General features: G+C 39.0%; 1 protein-coding gene across 3 annotated transcripts in view; it reads right to left on the bottom strand.

The window, feature by feature from the left end:
* Positions 1-24,501, bottom strand: part of LOC116764420 (cytochrome P450 2J2) — an 80,783-nt gene that overhangs the window by 25,595 nt on the left and 30,687 nt on the right. The window contains exon 9 of one of the 3 annotated variants that reach the window (XR_004352879.1): positions 23,788-24,155. Coding sequence is in view for 2 of the 3 variants with exons in the window: in XM_032653031.1 (XP_032508922.1) it covers positions 23,977-24,155 (179 nt within the window). In the remaining variant the exon portion in view is untranslated. Of the gene's footprint in view, positions 1-23,666; positions 24,156-24,501 lie in introns of those variants that run through there. The other 2 variants (XM_032653031.1, XM_032653042.1) reach the window with 2 other exon arrangements.

Genomic DNA, 24,501 nt, shown 5'->3' on the forward strand with positions numbered 1-24,501 from the left:
ACAGAAAATCAATAAGGAAACAGAGATCCTAAATGACATAATAGAACAGTTAGACTTAATTGATATTTTCAGAAAATTACATTTAAAAAAAGTCAGACTGTACATTCTTATCAAGTGCACATGGAACATTCTCTAGGATGGACCACGTACTAGAGCACAAATCAAGCCTCAACAAATTTAAGACTATAGAAATTATTTCAAGCATCTTTTCTGAGCACAATGGAATGACATTAGAAATCAACCATAGAAAAAAGAAACGAGAATAAACAATTACATAGAGACTAAACAACACGCTACTAAAAAACAAATGGGTCAATGATGAAATCAAAGAAGAAATTAGAAAATAGCTTGAAGCAACTGATGATGAAAAAAGAACCACACAAAATCTATGGTATGAAACAAAAGCAGTTCCTAGAGAGAAGTTCATAGTGATACAGGCCTTCTTTAAGAAAAAAGTAAAATCTCAATTAAACAACCTAACTCACCACTTAAAAGAATTAGAAAAAAAAGAACAAACAAAAACTAAGGTCAGCAGAAGGAAGGAAATAATAAAGTCAGAGAGGAAATAAATGAGATTTTAAAAAATAAATAAATAAATAAAACCAAGAGCTGGCCTTTGAAAGGGTAAACAAAATTTACAAACCTCTGGCCAGGCTCACCAAGGAGAAAAGGGAGAGGACCCACATAAACAAAACTAGAAATGAAAAAGAGACATGACAATTGATACTGCAGAAATACAAAAAACCATAAGAGAATACAATGAACAATTATATGCCAACAAATTGGACAACCTAGAAGAAATGGACAACTTTCTAGAAACAGAGCCCACCAAAACTGAATCAAGAAGAAATAGATCACTTGAGCAGACCAATAACTAGAAATGAAATAGAATCTGTAAAAAAAAAAAAAATAAAAAAACTCCCTACAAACAAAAGTCCAGGACCAGATGGCTTCACTGGGGAATTCTACCTAACATACAAAGAAGAACTTATACTGATCCTTCTCCAACTCTACCAAAAGACTGAAGAGGAAGGAACACTCCCCAACACATTCTATGAAGCCATCATCACCCTGATACCAAAACCAGACAAAGACACTACCAAACAATAAAATTGCAGGCCAATACCTTTGATGAAGATAGCTGCAAAAATTCTCAGCAAAATATTAGCAAATCGAATACAACAACATATAAAAAACATCATACACTATGACCAAGTTGGATTCATCCCAGTGTCACAAGGATGGCTCAACATATGCAAGTCAATTGATGTGATACACCACATCAATAAAAGAAAGGACAAAAACCACATGATCATCTCAACAGACTCAGAAAAAAACATTTGATAAAATTCAACATAGATTCATGATAAAAAACCTTTAGCAAAATGAGTATAACGTGAACATATCTCAACATAATAAACGCTATTTATGACAAACCTGGAACCAATATAATACTCAACGGTGAAAAGCTGAACGCCTTCCTGCAAAAATCTGGAACAAGACAAGGATGCCCACTCTCACTACTTCTATTCAATACAGTATTGGAATTCCTAGCCACAGCAATCAGACAAGAAAAAGAAATAAAAGGTATCCAAAGTGGAAGGGAAGAGGTACAATTGTCATTATATGCAGATGACAAACTATTTTTAGAAAACCCTAAAAAATCCACACAAAAACTACTAGAACTGATAAAGGAATTCAAATGTGCAGCAGGATAAAAGATTAACATATAGAAATTGGTTGCATTTCTTTACACTAACAATGCAGTATCAGAAAGGGGATGTAAACAAACAATCTCTTTCAAAATTGCATCCAAAGGACTTCCCTGGTGGTGCAGTGGTTGAGAGTCTGCCTGCCAATGCAGGGGACATGGGTTCATGCCCCAGTCCGGGAAGATCCCACATGTCATGGAGCGGCTGGGCCCATGAGCCATGGCCGCTGAGCCTGTGCATCTGGAGCCTGTGCTCCACAGTGGGAGAGGCCACAACAGAGAGAGGCCTGCGTACCGCAAAAAAAAAAAAAAAAAATTGCATCCATAAAAAACAAAAGACTGAGGAATAAACCTCACCAAGGAAGTGAAAGACATATGCTGAGAACTACAAAACATTAAAAAAGGAAATTGAAGATGATTCAAAAAAATGGAAAGATATACCATGCTCTTGGATTGAAAGAATTAATATTGTTAAAATTACCATACTACCCAAAGCAATCTACAGATTTAATGAGATCTTTATCAAATTACCCATGACATTCTTCACAGAACCAGAACAAATAATACTAAAATTTATATGGAACCATGAAAGACCCAGTATTGCCAAAGAAATCCTGAGGAAAATGAACAAAGCAGGAGGTATAACCCTCCCAGACTTCAGATAATATTTACTACAAAGCTACAGTGATGCAAACTGTGGTATTGGCACAAAAACAGACATTCAGATCAATGGAACAGAACAGAAAGCCCAGAAAAAAACCCACACAGCTATGGCCAATTAATCTTTGACAAAGGAAGCCAGAGTATACAATGGGAAAAAGTCTCTTCAGCAACTGGTGCTGAGAAAGTTGAACAGCTGCATGTAAATCAATGAAGTTAGAACACACCCTCACACCGTATACAAAAATAACCTCAAAATGGCTTAAAGACTTTAACATAAGATATGACACCATAAAATTCCTAGAAGAGAACATAGGCAAAACATTCTTTGACATAAATCATACCAATGTTTTCTTAGCTCAGTCTCCCAAGGCAATAGAAATAAAAACAAAACTAAACAAATGGGACCTAATCAAACTTACAAGCTTTTGCACAGCAAAGGAAACCATAAACAAAACAAACAACCTACTGAATGGGAGAAAATATTTGCAAAATGATACCACTGACAAGGGCTTAATTTCCAAAATACACAAACATCTTATACAACTCAACAACAAAAAACAAAGCACCCATTCAAAAAATGGTCAGAGGACCTAAATAGACATTTCTCCAAAGAAGACATACAGATAGCCAAGAGGCACATAAAGAGATGCTCAACATCACTAATTATTAGAGAAATGCAAATCAAAACTACAATGAGGTGTCACCTCACACTGGTCAGAATGGCCATCATCAAAAAGTCTACAAACAATAAATGCTGGAGAGGGTGTGGAGAAAAGGACGCCCTCCTACAGCATTAGTGGGAATGTAGATTGGTATAGCCACTATGGAGAATAGCATGGAGGCTCCTTATAAAACTAAATATAGAGCTACCATATGATCCAGCAGTCCCACACCTGGGCATATATCCAGAGAAAATTATACTTCATAAAGATACATTATCCCAGTGTTGATTGCAGCACTATTTACAATAGCCAAGACATGAAGCAACCTAAATGTCCATCAACAGATGAATGGATAAAGAAGATGTGGTACGTATATACAATGGAACTCAGCCATCAAAAAGAATGAAATAGTGCCATATGCAGCTACATGGATGGACCTAGAGATTATCATAGTAAGTGAAGTAAATCAGACAGAGAAAGACAAATATGATATCACTTATATGTGGAATCTAAAAAGTGATAGACATGAACTGATTTACAAAACGCAAACAGATTCACAGACTTAGAAAACAAATTTCTGTTTACCAAAGGGGAAAGGTGGAGGGGGAGGCAGGATAAATTAGGAGGTTGGGATTAACATACACACACTACTATATATAAAATAGATAACCAACAAGGACCTACTATATAGCACAGGGAACTTTACTCAATATAATAACCTATATGGGAAAAGAATCTGGAAAAGAATAGATATATGTATATGTATAACTAAATCACTTTGCTGTACACCTAAAACTAACATAACATTGTAAATCAACTATACTTTAATAATTTGTTTAAAAGTTAAAAAACGAAAGGTCTCAAACAACATACTCTTAACCTTCAAGGAACTAGAAAAAAAAGTAAGCCCAAAGTTAGCTAAATGTTAGAGCGAAAATATACCAAATAAAGGAGAATGATAGAAAAACAACAACAAACCTAAGGGTTGGGTTTCTGTTTTCGTTTTGCTTTTTGTCAAAGATAAGCAAAATCAGGAAAACCTTAGACTAAGAATAAAGAAAACTCAAAATCATAAATTAAAGAGAAGACATTATAATGGATGCCTCAGAAATAAAAAGGATCATAAGAAACTATTATGAATAATTAAATTGTATAAAATTGGATAATCAAAAATGTATAAATTCCTAGAAGCATTCAACCTACCAAGAACAAATCAAGAGAGAATAGAAAGCCTGAACAGATCAGTAACAAATAAGGAGATTGAAACAGTAATCATAAACCTGCCCACAAAGAAAATCCCAGGGCCAGATGGCTTCATGAGTGAATTCTACAAAACATTCAAAAAGAATTAATACTAATCCTTCTAAAATTCTATCAAAAAATAAAAGCAGGAACACTTCCAAACTCATTTAATGAGGCCAAAATAACTTTGATACCAAAGTTAGACAAAGACTTCACAAGAAAGGAAAACTACAGGCCAATATCTCTAATAAATACAGATGCAAACATGTTTAATAAAATACTAGTAAATCAAATTTCAGCAGCATATTAAAAGGATATACACCATGACCAAGTGGGTCTTATCCCTGAGATAAAAGGATGCTTCAATATACACAAATCAATCAATGTGATTCACCACATCAATAGAATGAAAGATAAAAATCACGATTATCTCAGTAGATGCAGAAAAAGCATTTGACTAAATTCAACATCTATTCATGATAAAAAAGTAAACTCAACAATATAGGTATAGAAGAAACGTACATCAATACAATAAAGACCATATATGAAAACGCCATATCTAACATCATAATCAATTGTGTGTGTCTATGGCAGGGGGAGACTAGAAACTTTTCCCTTAAGAACTGGTACAAGAGAAAGATGTCCACCCTCACCACTTGTACCCAACATATTATTGGATGTCCATACCAGATCAATTAGACAAGAAAAAACAAATGAGGCATTTAAAATGGGAAGGAAGAAGTAACATTATCCCTCTTTGCAGATTTCATAAACATATATGTAGAAAACACTAAAGACTCAACCAAAAACAAACAACTGTTAGACCAATTTTTAAAATTCAGTAAAGTTGCAGGATAAAAATTGACATACAAAAATTGGTAATTCTATAATACACTAACAATGAACTATTCAAAAAGGAAATTAGGAGAGCAATCCTATTTACAATAGCAACAAAAAGATTAAAAATACTTAGGAGTAAACAATCAAAGAGGTGAAATATTTGTACACTGAAAAATATAAAACACAAGGAAATTTAAGAAGACACAGTTTTAACAACATCCCATGTCCATGGATTGGAAGAATTAATACTGTAAAAATGTCCATACTACCCCGAGTGATCTAGAGATTCAATGTTATCCCTATCAAAATGCCAATGGCATTCTTTACAGAAATAGAAAAAAAAATCCTAAAATTCATATGGAAACACAGAAGACCCTGAATAGTCAAAGCAATCTTGAGCAAGAACAAAGCTGGAGGCATTACACTGCCTGATTTCAAACTATATTACAAAGTTATTATAATCAAAACAGACATATAGCTCTTCCACCACGTGAGGTAAAAAGAAAACTCTGTGACCAGATGTGGGGTCTCAGCTGACCATGATGACACCTTGAACACAGACTTCCAGTCCCCAGAACTGTATTTTCGAGTCAGGACAAGATGGCAGAGTAGAAGCACCTGACTTCACCTCCTCTCATGAAAACACCAAAATCACAACTAACTGCTGAACAACGATTGACAAAGAAGACTGGAACCAAAAAAGATATTCTACTTCCAAAGACAAAGAAGAAGTCACAATGAGACGGTAGGAGGGGAGCATTCATGATACAACCAAATGCCATACCCACTGGGTGGGCGACCCACAGACTGGAAAATAATTATATTGCAGAGGTTCTCCCACCAGAGTGAAAGTTCTGAGCCTCACCTCAGGCTCCCCAGTCTGGGGGTCTGGCATTGGTAGGAGGAGCCCCCAGATCACTTGGCTTTGAAGACCAGCTGGGCTTGACTACAGGAAATCCACAGGACTGGGAAAAACAGAAACTCCACTCCTGGAGGGTGCATACAAGTTTTTGTGTACCCAGGGAAAAAAGCACTGACCTCAAAGGAGCCTGGGCCAGACCTACCTGCTGGACCCACAGGGTCTCCATGGGAGGCAGGTGGCAGCTGTGGCTAACTGGGGGACGACGACACTGGTGGAAGAGTTACTGGGAAGTACTCATTGGTGTGAGCTGTCCTGGAGGCTGCCATTTTGACACTGAGATTTGGCCCCATCCAACAGCCCTTACGCTCCAGTGCCGGGACATCTTAGGACAAACAATCAATAGGGAGGGAACACAGCCCTACCTATCAGCACATGGTCTGCTTAAAGTCGTCCTGAGCCCATGACTGCCTCTAAACACACCCTTTGACACAGCCCTGCCCACCAGAGGGACAAGACCCAGCACCACTCACCAGAGGGCAGGAACTAGTCCCTCCCACTAGGAAGCCTTCACAAGACTTTTAGACCAGACTCACCCACTAGAGGGCAAACACCTGTGGGACCACAAACACAGAAAGTTAGACAAAATGAAATGGCAGAGGAATATATTCCAGAGGAAGGAACTACATAGAATCCTAAAAGAACTAAGTGAAGCAGAGATAGGCAATCTCCCTGAAAAAGAATTGAGAGTAATGATAGTAAAGATGATCCAAGATCTTGGGAAAAGAATGGAGGAACAGACTGAGACGATACAATAAATGTTTAACAAAAAGCTAGAAGATATAAAGAACAAAAACAACAACAACAAAACATAGATGAATGATACAATAACTGAAATGAGAAATACACTACAAGGAATCAATAGCAGAACAACTGAGGCAGAAGAACACATAAGTGAGCTGGAAAACAGAATGGTGGAAATCACTGCCACAGAACAGAATAAAGAGAAAAGAATGAAAAGAAATGAGTACCTGAGGTCTCTTAAACTCATTTCAGAGTTTAAGAGAACTTTGAGTCTCTCAAATGAGTTTAAGAGACCTCTGGGACAATATTAAACACAACAACATTTGCATTATAGGGGTCCAAGAAGGAGAAGAGAGAGAGAAAGGGTCTGAGAAAATACTGGAAGAGATAATAGCTGAAAACTTCCCTAACCTGGGAAAAGAAACAGTCCCCCAAGTCAGGGAAGCTCAGAGAGTCCCATACAGGATAAACCCAAGGAGGAACATGCTGAGTCACATTGATAAAAACTGACAAAAATTAAAGACAAAGAAAAAATATTAAAAGCCACAAGGGAAAAGCAACAAACTACATACAAGGGAATATCCATAAACTTATCAGCTGATTTTTCAGCAGAAACTCTACAGGCCAGAAGAGAGTGGCATGATATATTTAAAGTGATAAAAATGAAAATCCTACAACCAAGAATACTCTACCCAGCAGGGCTCTCTTTCAGATTTGACAGAGAAATCAAAAACTTTACAGACAAACAAAAGCTAAGAGAATTTAGCACCACCAAGCCAGTTTTACAACAAATGCTAAAGAAACTTCTCTAGGCAGAAAAAGAAAGGCCAAAAATAGAAACAAGAAAGTTACAAATGGGGAAGTTCACCAGTAAAGGCAAACATACAGTAAAGTTAGGAAATCATCTGTACACAAATATGATATCAAAACCAGCAATGATGAGAAGAAGAGAGTACAAATGCAGGATACAGGAAATGCATTTGAAATTAAGAGACCAGAAACTGAAAACAACCTTGTATATATATAGACTGCTATATTAAAATCTCATGGGAACTGCAAACCAAAAATCTACAATATACACACAAAAAAGAAAAAGAAATCCAAAGCCAACACTAAAGATAGTCATGAAATCATAAGAGAAGAAAACAAAAGAGGAAGGGAAGAAGAAAAGACCTACAAAAACAAATCCAAAACAATTAACAAAATGGCAATAAGAATACACATATCAATAATTACCTTAAGTGTAAATAGACTAAATGTTCCAACCCAAAGCCATACACTGGCTAAATGGATATAGAAACAGGACCCATATAGATGCTGTCTATAAGAGACTCACTTCAGATTTAGGGACATGTACAGACTGAAAGTGAGGGTATGGAAAAAGGTATCCCATGCAAATGGAAATCAAAAGAAAGCTGGAGTAGCAATACTCACATCAGACAAAATAAACTTTAAAATAAAGTCTGCTACAAGAAACAAAGAAAGACACTATATAATGATCAAGGGATCAATCCAAGAAGAAGATATAACAATTGTAAATATATATGCCCAGAACACAGGAGGACCTCACTATATCAGGCAAGTGCTAACAGCCATAAAGGGAGAAATCGACAGTAACACAATAATATTGGGGGACTTTAACACCCCACTTACATCAATGGACAGATTGAGACAGAAAATCAGTAAGGAAATACAGGCCTTATATGACATATTAGACCAGATGGACTTAATTGAAATTTAGAGGGCATTCCATCCAAAAGCAGCAGAATGCACATTCTTCTCAAGTGCACACAGAACATTCTCCAGGACAGATCACATCTTGGGCCACAAAGCAAGCCTTGGTAAATTTAAGAACATTGAAATGATATCAAGTATCTTTTCTGACCACAATGCTATGAGATTAGAAATCAACTACAAGAATAATACTGCAAAGAACATAAATATGTGCAGGTTAGACAATATGCTACTAAAAAACCAATGGATCACTGAAGAAATCAAAGAGAAAAAATACCTAAGAGACAAATGAAAATGAAAACATGACAGTCCAAAAGCTATGGGATGCAGCAAATCAAGTTCTAAGAGTAAAGTTTATAGCAATACAATCTTACCTCAGGAAACAAGAAAAATCCCAAATAAACAACCTAACCTTACACCTAAATCAACTAGAGAAAAAACAAAAAAACCCAAAATTACTAGAAAGAAAGAAATCATGAAGATCAGAGCAGAAATAAATGAAATAGAGAAAACAACAGAAGAGATTAATGAAACTAAAAGTTGGTTCTTTGAAAAGATAAACAAAACTGATAAACCTCTAGCCAGATTCATCAAGAAAAAAAGGAAGAGGACTCAAATCAATAAAATTAGAAATGAAAAAGGAGAAGTTATAACAGATACCACAGAAGTACAAAGGATCATAAGAGACTACTACAAGCAAACATATGCCAATAAAATTGACAACCTAGAAGAAATAGACAAATTTTTAGAAAGGTACAATCTCCCAAAACTGAACCAGGAAGAAACAGAAAATATGAACAGACCAATCACAAGCATAGAAATTGAAACTGTGATTTTAAAACTCCCAACAAACCAAGTCCTGGACCAGATGGCTTCACAGGTAAATTCTACCAAACATTTAGAGAAAAGTTAACATCTATCCTTCTAAAACTATTCCAAAAAATTACAGAGGAAGGAACACTCCCAAACGCATTCTATGAGGTCACCATCACCTTGGTACCAACACCAGTCAAAGATATCACATAAAAAGAAAATTACAGGCCAATATCACTGATGAACATATATACAAAAATCCTCAACAAAATACTAGCAAACTGAACCCAACAGTACATTAAAAGGGTCATACACCATAATCAACTGGGATTTATTGCAGGGATGCAAGAATTTTTCAATATCTGCAAATCAATCCATGTGATACACCACATTAACAAACTGAAGAATAACAACCATATGATTGTCAATAGATACAGAAAAAGGTTTTGACAAAATTCAACACTGATTTATGATTAAAAACTCTCCAGAAAGTGGGCATAGAGGAAACCTTCCTCAACATAATAAAGGCCACATATGACATAGCTAACATCACACTCAACAGTGAAAAGCTGAAAGCATCTCCTCTAAGAACAGGAAGACAAGGGTGTCCACTCTCACCACTTTTATTCAACATAGTTTTGGAAGTCCTAGCCATGGCAATTAGAGAAGAAAAAGTAAACAAAAAGAATCCAAATTGGAAAAGAAGTAAAACTGTCGCTGTTTGCAGATGACATGATACTATACATAGAAAATCCTAAAGATGCTACCAAAAAATTACTTGGGTTCATCAATAAATTTGGTAAATTTGCATCTATAGATTCCATGCAACCCCTATCAAATTACCAATGGTATTTTTTTGCAGATCTAGAACAAACAGATCTTAAAATTCCTATGGAAACACAGAACATCCTGAATAGCCAAAGAAATCTTCAGAAAGAAGAATGGAGCTGGAGGAATCAGGCTCCCTGACTTCAAGCTACAGTATAAAACTACAGTAATCAAAACAGTATGGTACTGGCACAAAGAAGACTTATAGATCATTGGAACACGATAGAAGGCCCAGAAATAAACCCACCCACTTATGGTCAATTAATCTACAACAAAGGAGGCAAGAATATACAGTGGAGAAAAGAAAGTCTCTTCAATAAGTAATGCTGAGAAAACTGGACTGCTACATGTAAAAGAATGAAATTAGAACATTCTCTAACACCATATACAAAAATAAACTCAAAATGGATTAAAGACCTAAAAAAAGTATATATGTGTATAACTGAGTCACTCTGCTGTGACTCACACAGCAGAGATTGGCACATTATAAATCAACCATACTGCAACAAAAAAAAGAAAAAGAAAAAAATGGAGTAAAGACCTAAATGTAAGCCTGGATACTATAAAACTCTTACAATATAGCATAGGCAGAACACTCATTGACATACATGACAGGAATATCTTTTTGGACCCACCTCCTAGAGCAATGAAATTTTTTAAAAAAATAGATGAATGAGACTTAATTAAACCTAAAAGCTTCTGCACAGCAATGGATAAAATAAACAAAAAGACAACCCATAGAATGGGAGAAAGTATTTGCAAAGGATGCAACAGGCAAGGGATTAATTTCCAAAATCTAAAAAGAGCTCATGCAGTTTAATTTCAAAAAACAAACAACCCAATTGAAAAAGGGGTAGAAGACCTAAATAGACATTTCTCCAAAGAAGACATACAGATGGTCAATAAGCACATTAAAAGATGCTGAATATTGCTAATTATTAGAGAAATGCAAATCAAAAGTACAATGAGGTGTCACCTCACACCAATCAGAATGGCCATCATCAAAAAGTCTACAAACAATAAATGCTGGAGAGGGTGTGGAGAAAAGGGAACCCTCCTACAGTGTTAGTGGGAATGTAAATTGGTACAGCCACTATGGAGAATAGTATGGAGGTTCCTTATAAAACTAAACATAGAGCTACCATATGATCCAGCAATCCCACTCCTGGGCATATATCCAGAGAAAACCATGATTTGCAAAGATACAGGCACTCCAATGTTGACTGCAGCACTATTTACAATAGACAAGACATGGAAGCAACCTAAGTGTCCATCAATAGATGAATGGATAAAGAAGATGTGGTACATATATACAATGGAATATTACTCAGCCATAAAAAAGAATGAAATAATGCCATCTGTAGCAACATGGATAGACCTAGAGATTGTCATACTGAGTGAAGTCAGACAGAGAAGGACAAATATATGATATCACTTATATGTGGAATCTAGAAAAAGGGTATAAATGAACTTATCTACAAAACAGAAATAGAATTACAGATATAGAAAACAAACTTATGGCTACCAGGGGGTAAGGGGGGGATGGATAAATTGGGAGATTGGGATTGACATATACACATTACCATATATATAAAAAAGATAACTAATAAGGGCCTACTGTATAGGACAGGGAGCTCAATTCAATACTCATAATGGCCTATATAGGAAAAGAATCTAAAAAAGAGTGGATATATATACAACTGATTCACTTTGCTGTGCACCTGAAACTAACAAACATTGAAAATCAACTATACTTCAATAAAAATTTTTTAAAAAGGAACTTAAAGACAGAGCAATAGGAGCAAGAATCAAGATGGCAGAATAGAAGGACATAGAGCTCAACTCCTCCCACAAATACATAAAAAAATACATCTACAGGTGGAACAATACTCACAGAATACCTACTGAACACTGATAGAAAATCTCAGATGCCCAGAAATGCAAGAAAGATCTCCCTCATAACTGGGTAGGATGAAAGGGGAAAAAGTAAAAGACAGAAGCAGGACAGGACCTGTGCCCCTGGGATGGAGCTGTGAAAGAGGAAAGGTTCCCACACCCTGGGAAACTCCCTTACCAGAGGGGAGATCAGCCAGGACAGAAAGGGAAATTCAGAGACTTGGAGAGTTCAAGCAGCCTGTTTGTCTCAGGTTGAACAGAGAGAGAACAGCACAGAGGATCCATGCTACTTTGCTGCAGTCCCCAGACTAAGATGTGTGCCTGCTAGTACATGCAGGGGCTGAGTGCTGAAACAAGCTTCAGAGGACAGACCCAGGGAGAGGACTGGGGTTAGCTGTGTGGAGACAGCCTGAAGGGGCTGAAGTGTGGCATGGGCTGCAACCAGGGGTGTCTGCAGAAGAAGCCCAGACCACCATAGAAGCAAAGCACCATTAAGAGGCATATGAAGGGAAGGGTGGGGTCCACCATAGAAGCCTCACTCTTGGTGTGCTCACAGCCACCATGCACTGCCACTGACACCCCATTGTTAATGCGTGAGTGAAGGGAGAGGTGGGGCCTGCCATAGCAGCCCCTTTCTCGGAGCTGCCTCTACAAGATCTGGGAGCATGCAAGCACCAGTGTCAGAGGGCTGTCCACGTGTGGATGTGGGGCTGAAAGTAGAGCTCTTTCCCCACAGCTGTGTGATCCACACCACCATGACTGACTTTGTAAACTCAGCACCTGCAGGACATCAGAGTGGACAATGGGTACTCCTGTGGCTGGGACTGGTCCAGCCTTAGCAGCTATAGTCTTTGTGGGCACATGCACATGAAAGCGGGACCAAGGTTTGGGCTGCTTCCATAGCTCCCATGGTAGGACCAGGCATGCAACTACAGCAGTCCTGGTACCTGATTTCAGTGGATGGGTGCCTATGGATCTACTCTGGTGGCTCTGTGAACACAGAGCCTGAAGGACACCGGGGATGATTGCCTGCATTCCCACAGTGGAGGCAGGGCCAAGGGTAGTGCGAACAACAGTATACTTTGTGAACCCACACAATGGGTGACAGATGACACCATAGAGTGCACTCCCTGGTGGACAGCTCCAGCAAAGGAATAATCAGTGGCTCCTCTTCCAGAGGGAGTGCTCCAATCCTGCCTACTTAATACTGCAGCTTAGAAATGGATCTAGGGCTTCTACTCTAACAACTAGGGAGCAGGCCCTGACAATCACAGAGCAAAGAGGAGGCCTCATTCAACATCCAGTGCAGGCTCTGGTCACCACACCAGTCATACCCCCATCAAGGGGATAATGGCCAGCATACACTGAGGAAAGAGGTGGCAGGCAAAAATACTAAAACAGCCCTTGCACCAAAAATATTAAACCCATGCAAGCTACACAGGGGTCCTTCCACAAAAAAATAGCCCTCCAAGACTACAATAGATAATTGTTTCTCCTAACTTCATAAAGTAAGAGAAATATAAGTAAAATGAAGAAGCAGAGGAACCACTCCCAATTTAAAAAATCAAGAGAATTCCCTTGAAAGAACAAACAATGAAAGAGACCTCTTCAGTCTAATAGACATCGAGTTCAAAAAGGAGATAATGAGAATATTGAAGGAATTAAGAAGGGCTACTGGGCTTCCCTGGTGGCTCAGTTGTTGAGAGTCCACCCGCCGATGCAGGGGACACGGTTTCGTGCCCTGGTCCAGGAAGATCCCACATGCTATGGAGTGGCTAGGCCTGTGAGCCATGGCCACTGAGCCTGTGCATCCAGAGCCTGTGCTCTGCAACGGGAGAGGCCACAACAGTGAGAAGCCCATGTACCGCAAAAAAAAAAAAAAAAAAAAAAAAAGGGCTACTGATAGAAATTCAGATTACTGTAAAATGAACTAGAAACAATAAAGAGGAACCAAGAAAAATTAGAAAATTCATTTGCCAAGATGAAAGCTGAGCTTAAGGGAATAAATAGCAGATTGAACAATGCAGAAGAATGAATAAGTGATCTGGAAGATAGGATAATCAAAATCACCCAATCAGAACAGAAGAAAAAAAGCCAAATTGAAAAAAAAAATGAAAGCAATAAAAGGGACCCAGGGGATAATAGGAACCCTTGCATAATAGGGATTCCAGAAGGAGAAGAAAGAGAAAAGGAGATCAAAAATATATTTGAAGAAATTATGGTTGAAAACTTCTCAAACCTAAAGAAGGAAACAGATATCCAGGTACAGGAAGCACAGAGGGCCCCAAACAAGATGAACCCAAACAGAACTACACCAAGACATATCATAATTACGATGGCAAAAATTAAAGATAAAGAGAAGATTCTAAAGGCAGCAAGAAAAGAGTTGATTACAAGGGAACCCCCATAAGACTATCAGTTGATTTCTACACAGAAATGTTGCAGGCCAGAAGGGAGTGCCTAGATATATTCAAAATTCTGAAAGGGAAAAATCTGCAACCTAGGATAGTCTACCCAGCAAGATTATCATTTAGAATAGAAGGAGAGATAAAGAATTCTCAGACAAGCAAAAACTAAAAGAATACAGCACTACTAAATCTGTCCTAAAGGAATATTGAAAGGTCTTCTCTAAATAGAAAAGACGCAAGAATCTACAGGAAAGAGAAAAATCACAGATGGAAAGTAAATCACTTAAATAAGCCAGTACATCAATTTAAGAAAAATTAAAATTAAAAAAAGTCTGTGAAAGTGATGATAACCACAATGAACAGCAAAAGGTAAAACATGATGTAAAAAAGGACATCAAAATAATAAAATGCGGGGGAGGAGAGTAAGAAAACATACTTTTATTTTCAGAATGTGTTTGAGCCTATGTGACTACTAGTCTAGAGCAAGTAGATATAGGAAGGGGTTAACATACTTGAAAAACAGGGTAACCACAAATCAAAAACATACACTAGATTCACAAAAACGAAAAAGAAGAGAACACAAGCACTACACAAAAGAAAATCTTCAAACTACAAAAGGAAAAACAAAAAGAAAAAGGATCATATAAGAAATAGAAAAGCAACAGGAAAACAAGGTTTAAAATAGAAATAAATACATACCTATCAAAAATTACCTTAATGGTCAATGGACTAAATGCCCCAATCGAAAGACAAACTGGCAGATTGGATTAAAAAAACAAAACAAAACAAAAAAAGAAGCTACAATATGATGCCTAAAAGAGATCCACTTGAGGGCAAAGGACACATGTAAATTGAAAGTGAGGGGATGGAAAAAGATATTTCATGCAAAGAGAAGTGACAAGAAAGCACTTGTAGCATTATTCATATCAGACAAAATAGAGTTTAAAACAAAAGCTCTAAAGAAAGATAAAGAAGGACACTACATAATGATAAAAGGATCAATACAAGAAGAGGATATTACACTCATCAACATTATGCACCCAATATAGGAGCACCTAAATACGTAAAACAAATACAGACATAAAAGGAGAAATTGACAGGAATACAATAATAGTAGGAGACTTTAACACCCCACTTACATCAATAAACATATCTTCTAGACAGAAAATCAATAAGGCAACAGAGATCCTAAATGATACAATAGAACAGTTAGACTTAATTGACATTTTCAGGACATTACGTCCAAAAAAAAAAAAAAACCCAAAACAGAATACACATTTCTTTTCACGAGCACATGGAACATTTTCTAGGACTGACTACATACTAGGGCACAAAACAAGCCTCAACAAATTTAAGAGTATAGAAATTATTTTAAGTATCTTTTTTGACCAAAATTGTGTGAAACTAGAAATCAACCACAGAAAAAGAAACAAGAAAAAAACAATCACATGGAGACTAAATAACATGCCACTAAAAAATCAATAGGTCAATGATGAAATCAAAGAGGAAAAACAAAATCTTGAGACAAATGACAATGATATCACAACCACACAAAATATATAGGATTCAGCAAAAGCAGTTCTTAGAGGGAAGTTCATAGAGATACAAGCCTTCTTTAAGAAACAAGTAAAATCTCAATTAAACCACCTAACCCACCACCTAAAAGAATTAGAAAAAAAAAAACAAAAACTAAAGTCAGCAGAAGGAAGGAAATAATAAAATTCAGAGAGGAAATAAAATAGAGATTAAAAAATTAATATAAAAAAGCAGTAAAACCAAGAGCTAGTTCTTTTTTTGTTGTTGTTTGTTTGTTTTGTTTGTGGTACGTGGGCGTCTCACTGTTGTGGCCTCTCCCGTTGCAGAGCACAGGCTCCAGACACGCAGGCTTAGCAGCCATGGCTCACGGGCCCAGCTGCTCCGTGGCATGTGGGATCTTCCCGGACCGGGGCACGAACCCGTGTCCCCTGCATTGGCAGGCAGACTCTCAACCACTATACACCAGGGAAGCCCTTTTTAAAAAAAATAAATTTATTTGTTTATTTTTGGCTGCGTTTGGTCTTCGTTGCTGAGCATGGGCTTCCTCTAGTTGCGGCGAGCGGGCACTACTCTTCGTTGCGGTGCACGGGCTTCTCATTGTGGTGGCTTCTCTTGTTGTGGAGCATGGGCTCTAGGCGCGCAGGCTTCAGCAGTTGTGGCTCATGGGCTCTAGAGTGCAGGCTCAGTAGTTGTGGCGCACGGGCTTAGTTGCTCTGCGGCATGTGGGATCTTCCCAGACCAGGGCTCGAACCCATGTCCCCTGTATTGGCAGGCAGATTCTTAACCACTGTGCCACCAGGGAAGTCCCAAGAGATGGTTCTTTAATAGGTTAAACAAAATTGACAAACCTCTGGCCAGGCTCACCAAGAAAAGAGAGAGGACCCAAATAAACAAAATAAGAAATGAGAGAGGAGAAATTACAACCAATATTGCAGAAATACAAAAACCATAAGAGAATACTATGAATAATTATATGTCAACAAATAGGACAACCTTAAAGAAATGGACAACTTTCTAAAAACACACAGCCCACCAAAACTGAATCAAGAAGTTATAGATTATTCGAAGAGATCAATCACTAGAAGTGAAACAGAATCTGTAAGAAAAAAAAAAAAAACCCAACTCCCTACAAACAAAAATCCAGGACCAGGTGGCTTCACAGGTAAATTCTACCAAACATAAAAAGAAGAACTTATACTGATCCTTCTCCAACCCTTCCAAAAGACTGAGGAGGAGGAAATAGTCCCAAAGACATTCTATGAAGCCCTCAACACCCTGATACTAAAACCAGAAAAAGACATTACCAAAAAATAAAATTACAGGCCAATATCTTTGATGAATATAGCTGCAAAAATTCTCAGCAAAATATCAGCAAACCAAATCCAACAACACATAAAAAAGATCTTGCACCATGACCAAGCCGGATTCATTCCAGGGTCACAAGGATGGTTTAACATTTGCAAATCAATCAATGGGATAGACCACGTCAACAAAAGAAAAGCCAAGAACCACATGATCATCTCCATAGATGCAGAAAAAGCATTTGATAAAATTCAACATCCATTCATGATAAAAATGCTTACCAAAGTGGGATTAAAAGGAACATATCACAACATAATGAAAGTTATTTACGACAAACCCAGAGCCAATATAGTACTCAACAGTGAAAAGATGAAAACCTTCCTGCTAAAATCTGGAACAAGACAAGGATATCCACTCTCACCCTTTCTATTCAACATGGTATTGGAAATCCTAGCTACAGCAATCAGACAAGAAAAAGAAATAAAAGGTATCCAAAGTGGAAGGAAGAGGTAAAACTGTTATTACATGCAGATAACATGATATTGATATTATATGTTGAAACCCTAAATACTCCACACAAAAACTTCTAGATCCAATAAACGAATTCAGCAAGGTAGCAGGATAAAAGATTAACATACAGAAATTGGTTGCATTTCTTTACACTAACAATGCAGTATCAGAAAGGGGATGTAAACAAACCATCTCTTTTAAAATTGCATCCAGAAAGGGGATGTAAACAAACAATCCCTTTTAAAATTTCATCCAAAAAAGAAAAGACTTAGGAATAAGCCTCACCAAGGAGGTGAAAGACTTATATGCTGAGAACTACAAAACATTAATAAAGGAAACTGAAGATGATTCAAAGAAATGGAAAGAAATCCCATGCTCTTGGATTGGAAGAATTAACATTGTTAAAATGGCCATACTACCCAAAGCAATCTACAGATTCAATGAGATCCCTATCAAATTACCCATGTTTTCACAGAACCAGAACAAATAATCCTAAAATTTATATGGAACCATGAAAGACCCAGTATTGCCAAAGAAATCCAGAGGAAAATGAACAAAGCAGGAGGCATAATCCTCTCAGACTTCAGACAATACTACAAAGCAACAGTGATGAAAACAGTGTGGTCTTGGCACAAAAACAGACATATGGATCAATGGAACAAAATAGAGAGCCCAGAAAAAAAACCACACAGTTACAGTCAATTAATCTTTGACAAAGGAGGCAAGAATATAAAATGGGAAAAAGACAGTCTCTTCAGCAATTATTGCTGGGAAAGTTGGACAGCTGTATGTAAATCAATGAAGTTAGAATACACCCTCACACCATACACAAAAATAACCTCAAAATGGCTTAAAGACTTTCATATAAGATATGACACCATAAAACTCCTACAAGAGGACTTCCCTGGTGGCGCAGTGGTTGAGAGTCCACCTGCCAATGCAGGGGACACGGGTTCATGCCCCGGTCCGGGAAGATCCCACATGCCACGGAGCGGCTGGGCCCGTGAGCCATGGCCACTGAGCCTGCGCATCCAGAGCCTGTGCTCCGCAGCAGGAGAGGCCACAACAGTGAGAGGCCCACATACTGCAAAAAAAAAAAAACTCCTCCAAGAGATCATAGGCAAAACATTCTCTGACATAAATTGCACCAATGTTTTCTTAGCTCAGTCTCCCAAGGCAATAGAAATAAAACCAAAACTAAACAAATAGGACCTAATCAAACTTACAAGCTTTTGCACAGCAAAGGAAACCATAAACAAAACAAACAACGTACTGAATAGGAGAAAATATTTGCAAATGATGCCACCAACAATCACTTAATTTCCAAAATATACAAACAGCTCTTACAATTCAACAACAAAAAAGTAAACAAGTCAATCAAAAAATGTGCAGAAGACCTAAATAGACATTTCTCCAAAGAAGACATACAGATGGTCACTAGGCACATGAAAAAATGCTCACCACTAATTATTAGAGAAATGCAAATCAAAAGTACAATGAGGTGTCACCTCACACCCGTCAGAATGGCCATCATCAAAAAGTCTACAAATAAATGCTAGAGAGGATGTGGAAAAAAGGGAACCCTCCTACAGTGCAGTGGGACTGTAAATTGATGCAGCCACTATGCAAAACAACATGGAGGTTCCTCAAAAACTAAAAGTAAATGATCCAGCAATCCCACTTGTGGGCACATATCCTGGCAAAACTATAATTCAAAAAGATGCATGCACCCCTATGTTCATAGCAGCACTATTTACAATAGTTGAAACATGGAAGCAACCTAAATGTTCATCAACAGCTGGATGGATAAAAAAGATGTGGTGTATATATGTACAATGGAATCCTACCCAGCCACAAAAAAGAGTGAAATAATGCTATTTGCAGCTACATGGATGGACCTAGAGATTATCATATTAAGTGACTTAAGTCAGAGAAAGAAAAATAGGATATCACTTATACATGGAATCTAAAATATGACACAAATGAAATTATCTACAAAAAAACAGAGGTAGACTCACAGATAGAACAGACTTGTGGTTGCCAAGGGGGAGGGCGGGTGGGGAAGGGATGGATTGGGAATTTGGGATTAGCAGGTGCAATATATTATATATAGAATGGATAAACAACAAAGTCCTACTGTATAGCACAGGGAAACTATATTCAATGTCCTGTAATAAATCATAATGGAAGAGAATGTGAAAAAGTATATATAGAGAGAGATATAACTGAACCACTTTGCTGTGCAGCAGAAATCAACACAACATTGTAAATCAGCTATACTTCAATTAAAAAAAAAAAAGATAGGGCAATGGAATTTATCCAAACTGAAGTACAGAAGGAAAAGAGGCTGAAAAAAATTAACATAACTTCAGGATCCAGTAAGTCAATATCAAAGGGTCTAACATATGTGCAACTGAATCCTATGTATATGGGGGCAAGGTGTGAGTTCATAAATAATATTTTGAGAAATTATTTATTTATTGAAAAATAATTTGAAGACCAAAATGTATCCAAATGTTCTCAAAATATTAAAGTCATTGATGCAGTAACGTCAACGAACTGCAATTAGGATAAACAAAAAGAAAATTCTACGAAGACAATTTATAACCAAACTGCTAAGGAGTAACAATAAGAGAAAAAAATCTACAAAACAGCCAGAGAACAAAAGACTCATAATGAATAGGAAAAAAATATATATGAATTATTGTGGACTTTTCACCCAAAGCTAATCAGAATAAAATGAAGGCTCATCTTCCATTACAAATATATTTGGAACTTTACTTTCTTAATGGCAGAAACACCAGGGAATACATGTGACAGAGTAAAAGTTAAAACTAGGCAAAGAATCCCTTGTAAAGTATGTCACAGCTGTACAGCATTGGTCCAATTTCTGCTACATTTATAGTCCTGGCCTGTTCCTGCCATTCATGGTGCTGACCTTGGGAGACAGCAATGTCCGGAGGAGTCCTGTGTCATTCATCTACAGTTTCATTCAACATAAAAAGAGAAATAGCATTTATCACGGTCTGATTGTGACCCGGATAGCACATTTGTAAAGGAATGTGAAAAAGGGCTTCTTTCTTTCTCAGTTTCAGCTGGAGTCCCAGTTGCTGCCAGTCAAGTGGTCCCTGCCAAGTGCTGGTGAGGCCCCAGGTCTAAAGTAAGGCACTGGGACCCTCCCTGTACGGGCCCTGCCATGGGTACGCGCAAACAGCTTTTGAAACCTTGTAGCCCGCTGCCTGGAAAGAGGGTATATAATAGGTGGTAAGGTGAGGAAAGGACTCTCCTGGAGTAAACTTTAGTCAGGCTGCTCTAAACTCTCTAGGCGTTAACCTTGGTGACTGTCCTTGTCGGGCTTGCAAGTTGCAGCAAGATTCTTGCTCAGCCAGATTAGAGGGCAACCCTTACCCTCAATATCTGATCACCCAGGTCTGCCTTCAGCCAGACTCCTATGGAGTCAGTTTAACCTTGTCCTTTTCCATCCACTGACCCCACCCTGCTCCTTGGCTGTAAAGCCCCACCTGTCCATGCTGTATGCAGAATTGAGCCCAGTTCTATACTGAAGACTCTCTCCTTCTATGGCAATAGTCGTGAATGAAATCTGGTTTTGACACTTTACTACTGTTCAGCTCTGGTTTTCTTTAACAGGAGGGTCCTCTTTACTTCCCACCCATCTCCCACAAAGGAGGGAGGGACATAGTTACTCCTCACCAGGGAGGAGGCTTCAAGCCAAGAGGGATTTACCTGTGCTGTGTGGAGTTCCTGGAGTACAAGAACGAGTGCCACATGGAGGTTTGAAACTTCCTATAGGCAATAGGCTCAGTGAGGGCGACTGCAGTGGCTCTCTTGAGAGGGCTGTTTTGGGAGGGACCTCCACATAATGTCATCTTTGTCATCATGTGACATACTGTGGACCCTGTTGCACAGCCAGCTCGGGGTCATCTTGGATCCTAGCAAGAGGACTGCCTGCACTGGTAATATGGGATAAAAGGAGCTGAATTTGCAGATGCCCAAGATTGGGAGAGAAACATTAGGTAGAGGAAAAGCATGACCCCCTCAAGGGCAATGCACATGGAGGGCCCTGGTGGATTGGGGGCCTCCTATGTGTCAGACACAGATACAAAGGAAGAGGGAAAGGGGAGCAGGAGCTTCCAAAATGGACCAGCAACAAGAGAGTTACAAAAGGGAAGAAAACAAAATCTTTGTGTCATGCTTGGACAGGAAGAGAATTCATATTTTAGAGTTTCTCCAATGAGCTTTGGGGAAAGAAGGAGACATTTTACATGGCCAGAAAATTCAACTACTCTCAGTCATGTGTCCCCAAGCTTCCTGGTTAATTGTGGTCACACTGTACTTGGCTCTAGGTCCCATTGCATCTATTAGGTCAGGATGAGTGTCCAGGGGTTTTCTGTTGACTCCACAGGGAGTAGGTAAACGCCTGCCCACTTAGAATCATGGAAAATGAACAGCAGCCCAGGAATGGAATTCAGAGATCACTCAACAAAGCCCTTCATTTAACAGCTGAGGAGACTGAGCACATAATGGAAAGTCTTTTGGCCAATTTCTCAGTCTTCTACGTGGATGATCTGACTGAGGGAAAAAAAGAAGTGGAAGACAAGATCTCAGGTGTTCTGTTTGATTGGTTTTGTTCTAGAAAGAGCATTTGGGTTGTTTTCTAGAGATGCAACTTTTCAGGAGGTTACAAAGAAATGGCCGGCCTCCCTCCCTCTGGTGGGTGGCTTTGGTTCTCCCTTTCTGTTCTTCTAGCAGGCAGGAAAGATCAAATCTAACTCCTACATATTAGGAAAGGTTACCACTGCATCCAGACATACTCTCGGCTCTCTCAGTCAGACTCAGGCGAGCACCAGCTAGACTCTGTCTCTCTCTTGCCTGCCACCCTCCGACCACCACCCTGCCTTGCTTCTTCCCTCCCCCACCCCACCTCATTCTAATTCTCTCTCTCCTCCGTCCCTCCGTTTCCCTTTCTAATGGTCTTCACTGAATTGGCTTTTCTCTGAATCCCAAGCAACAGGAATGAAAAGCCCCAGGTCCTTGTGGCCCATTTTGCTCTGACCTATTTAAATTACTTAAGTCTAACCATCTTAGAAAAAAAGACCTTCTGTATGGGTTAGGCCTGTTTACCAGGTTTGTTTGTATTGGTCTGCATGGGGGTTGGCATCAAAACCCCATGGACTATCAGGGGTACCTGGCCTTCCAGTTGATGCCATTTTCTCCCCTCAATGACTACATGGAGGAGGGTTGAGCAGGATTCTGACATTTCTAGTTCCTGCTATAAAATATTCTACCAAGGCTCAGCTGTTGTGTTTAGGCAGGGAATACTTGCCAACCAAAAGCCAACATCAATTTGTGAGAAATGATCACACCCACCACATTGTCAACTCCAGTATGAAATGGCTTGGGAATAAATAATGCCTGAGAAGGGATTTAAGGTTAGGAGGCACCTTGAAGGCAGAAAATATTTCCACATTTTTTCCCCCAAACCTGCCTTCCAGGTTTGGTTAAAGTGGTCACATTCTTCTTGGTTCTGGGGTCCAAGGCCAAGGAGTGTATCCTTAGGTAAATCAGAGAAATTTCTTCTCCATAGAAACCTGCCTATAAATCAGGAATCCTACCTGCCCTGCTGACGTCCCAGGGGCCATTCGGAGGCAGAAACAGGATGAGCTTGCCCAGTGCTACCAAGTGTGAGGGCCTTTCTAGCTGACCTCTGTGGCTGCCCCAGGGCCCGACTTCTCCTATCCACCATTTCGCACCACTCTGACCCGGGCCATCTCAACAGGCCAGAAGCAAGTCCCCATTTAAGGAAGGAAGCAGGAAGGAGGCAGATCACAGCTATGACTTTTATGATGTGCTTTATGGTTTCCAAATCACTCTGGTTTTTACAGCAATTCTTCCTTTAGAGAAGGAATCACTATTCTCTTTTCATTTCCTGGCTGGAGAGGCAAATCACTCACAACATACCTGATTTGCTCAAGGCTCCACTGGAGATGGCAAAGCTGGGGTTTGGATCCTGTTTCCTCTGAGTCCAGTTCCTATGACCTGTCCTCAGAGGCACTGCATGCTGTTCCCTCACTGCTGAGCAGGCGCTCCTGCCTTGGGGGGACACGGCCATTCTTCCTGCTTTCCTTCCCCTCTCCCTCCCTGACAACTTCATGCCCGAGGAACGGCACAGAGGCGGTGGCTGACTGGAGAGATGGTCAGACTCATTCTGAAGTTCAGACTCAGCTTCTCATTGTTTGGAGGCCTGAAGGTAAATTTTTGCACAAGGGAAGTAAAGAAAATAAACAACTCAGTTCTCGCCAACTGTTCTCCAAGGCACATCCGCTTACCTGAAAGACAAAAATATAAGGTGAGTTACCTGTTCGGGCAGCGTCTGTGCCCAGCAAGGACTGAAACCTCCTACCACCTCTTGTGAAACCTGAGCAAACGGAGGGCCTGCTAGGCCCTGGGGCTTTATGTACTCGGCTTATTTGATCGCAGCCACCTGAGTTAACCAAAGCCCAGCGAGCTAAATCCACAATCACACACTCCGATGCCTTCAGGAATCAGGCAGATGAGGCATAGGGTGAGGGCCAGTGAGGCGCAGGTGTAGATGAAAGAAGTCAGAGGCCCGGATTGATCTAGCAAGTGAAGTCTAGCCTAAGGCCTTTCAAAAATCCATTAGCAAACAATAAT

The sequence above is a fragment of the Phocoena sinus genome, chromosome 1 (assembly GCF_008692025.1).
Source record: "Phocoena sinus isolate mPhoSin1 chromosome 1, mPhoSin1.pri, whole genome shotgun sequence".
NCBI lineage: Eukaryota > Metazoa > Chordata > Mammalia > Artiodactyla > Phocoenidae > Phocoena > Phocoena sinus.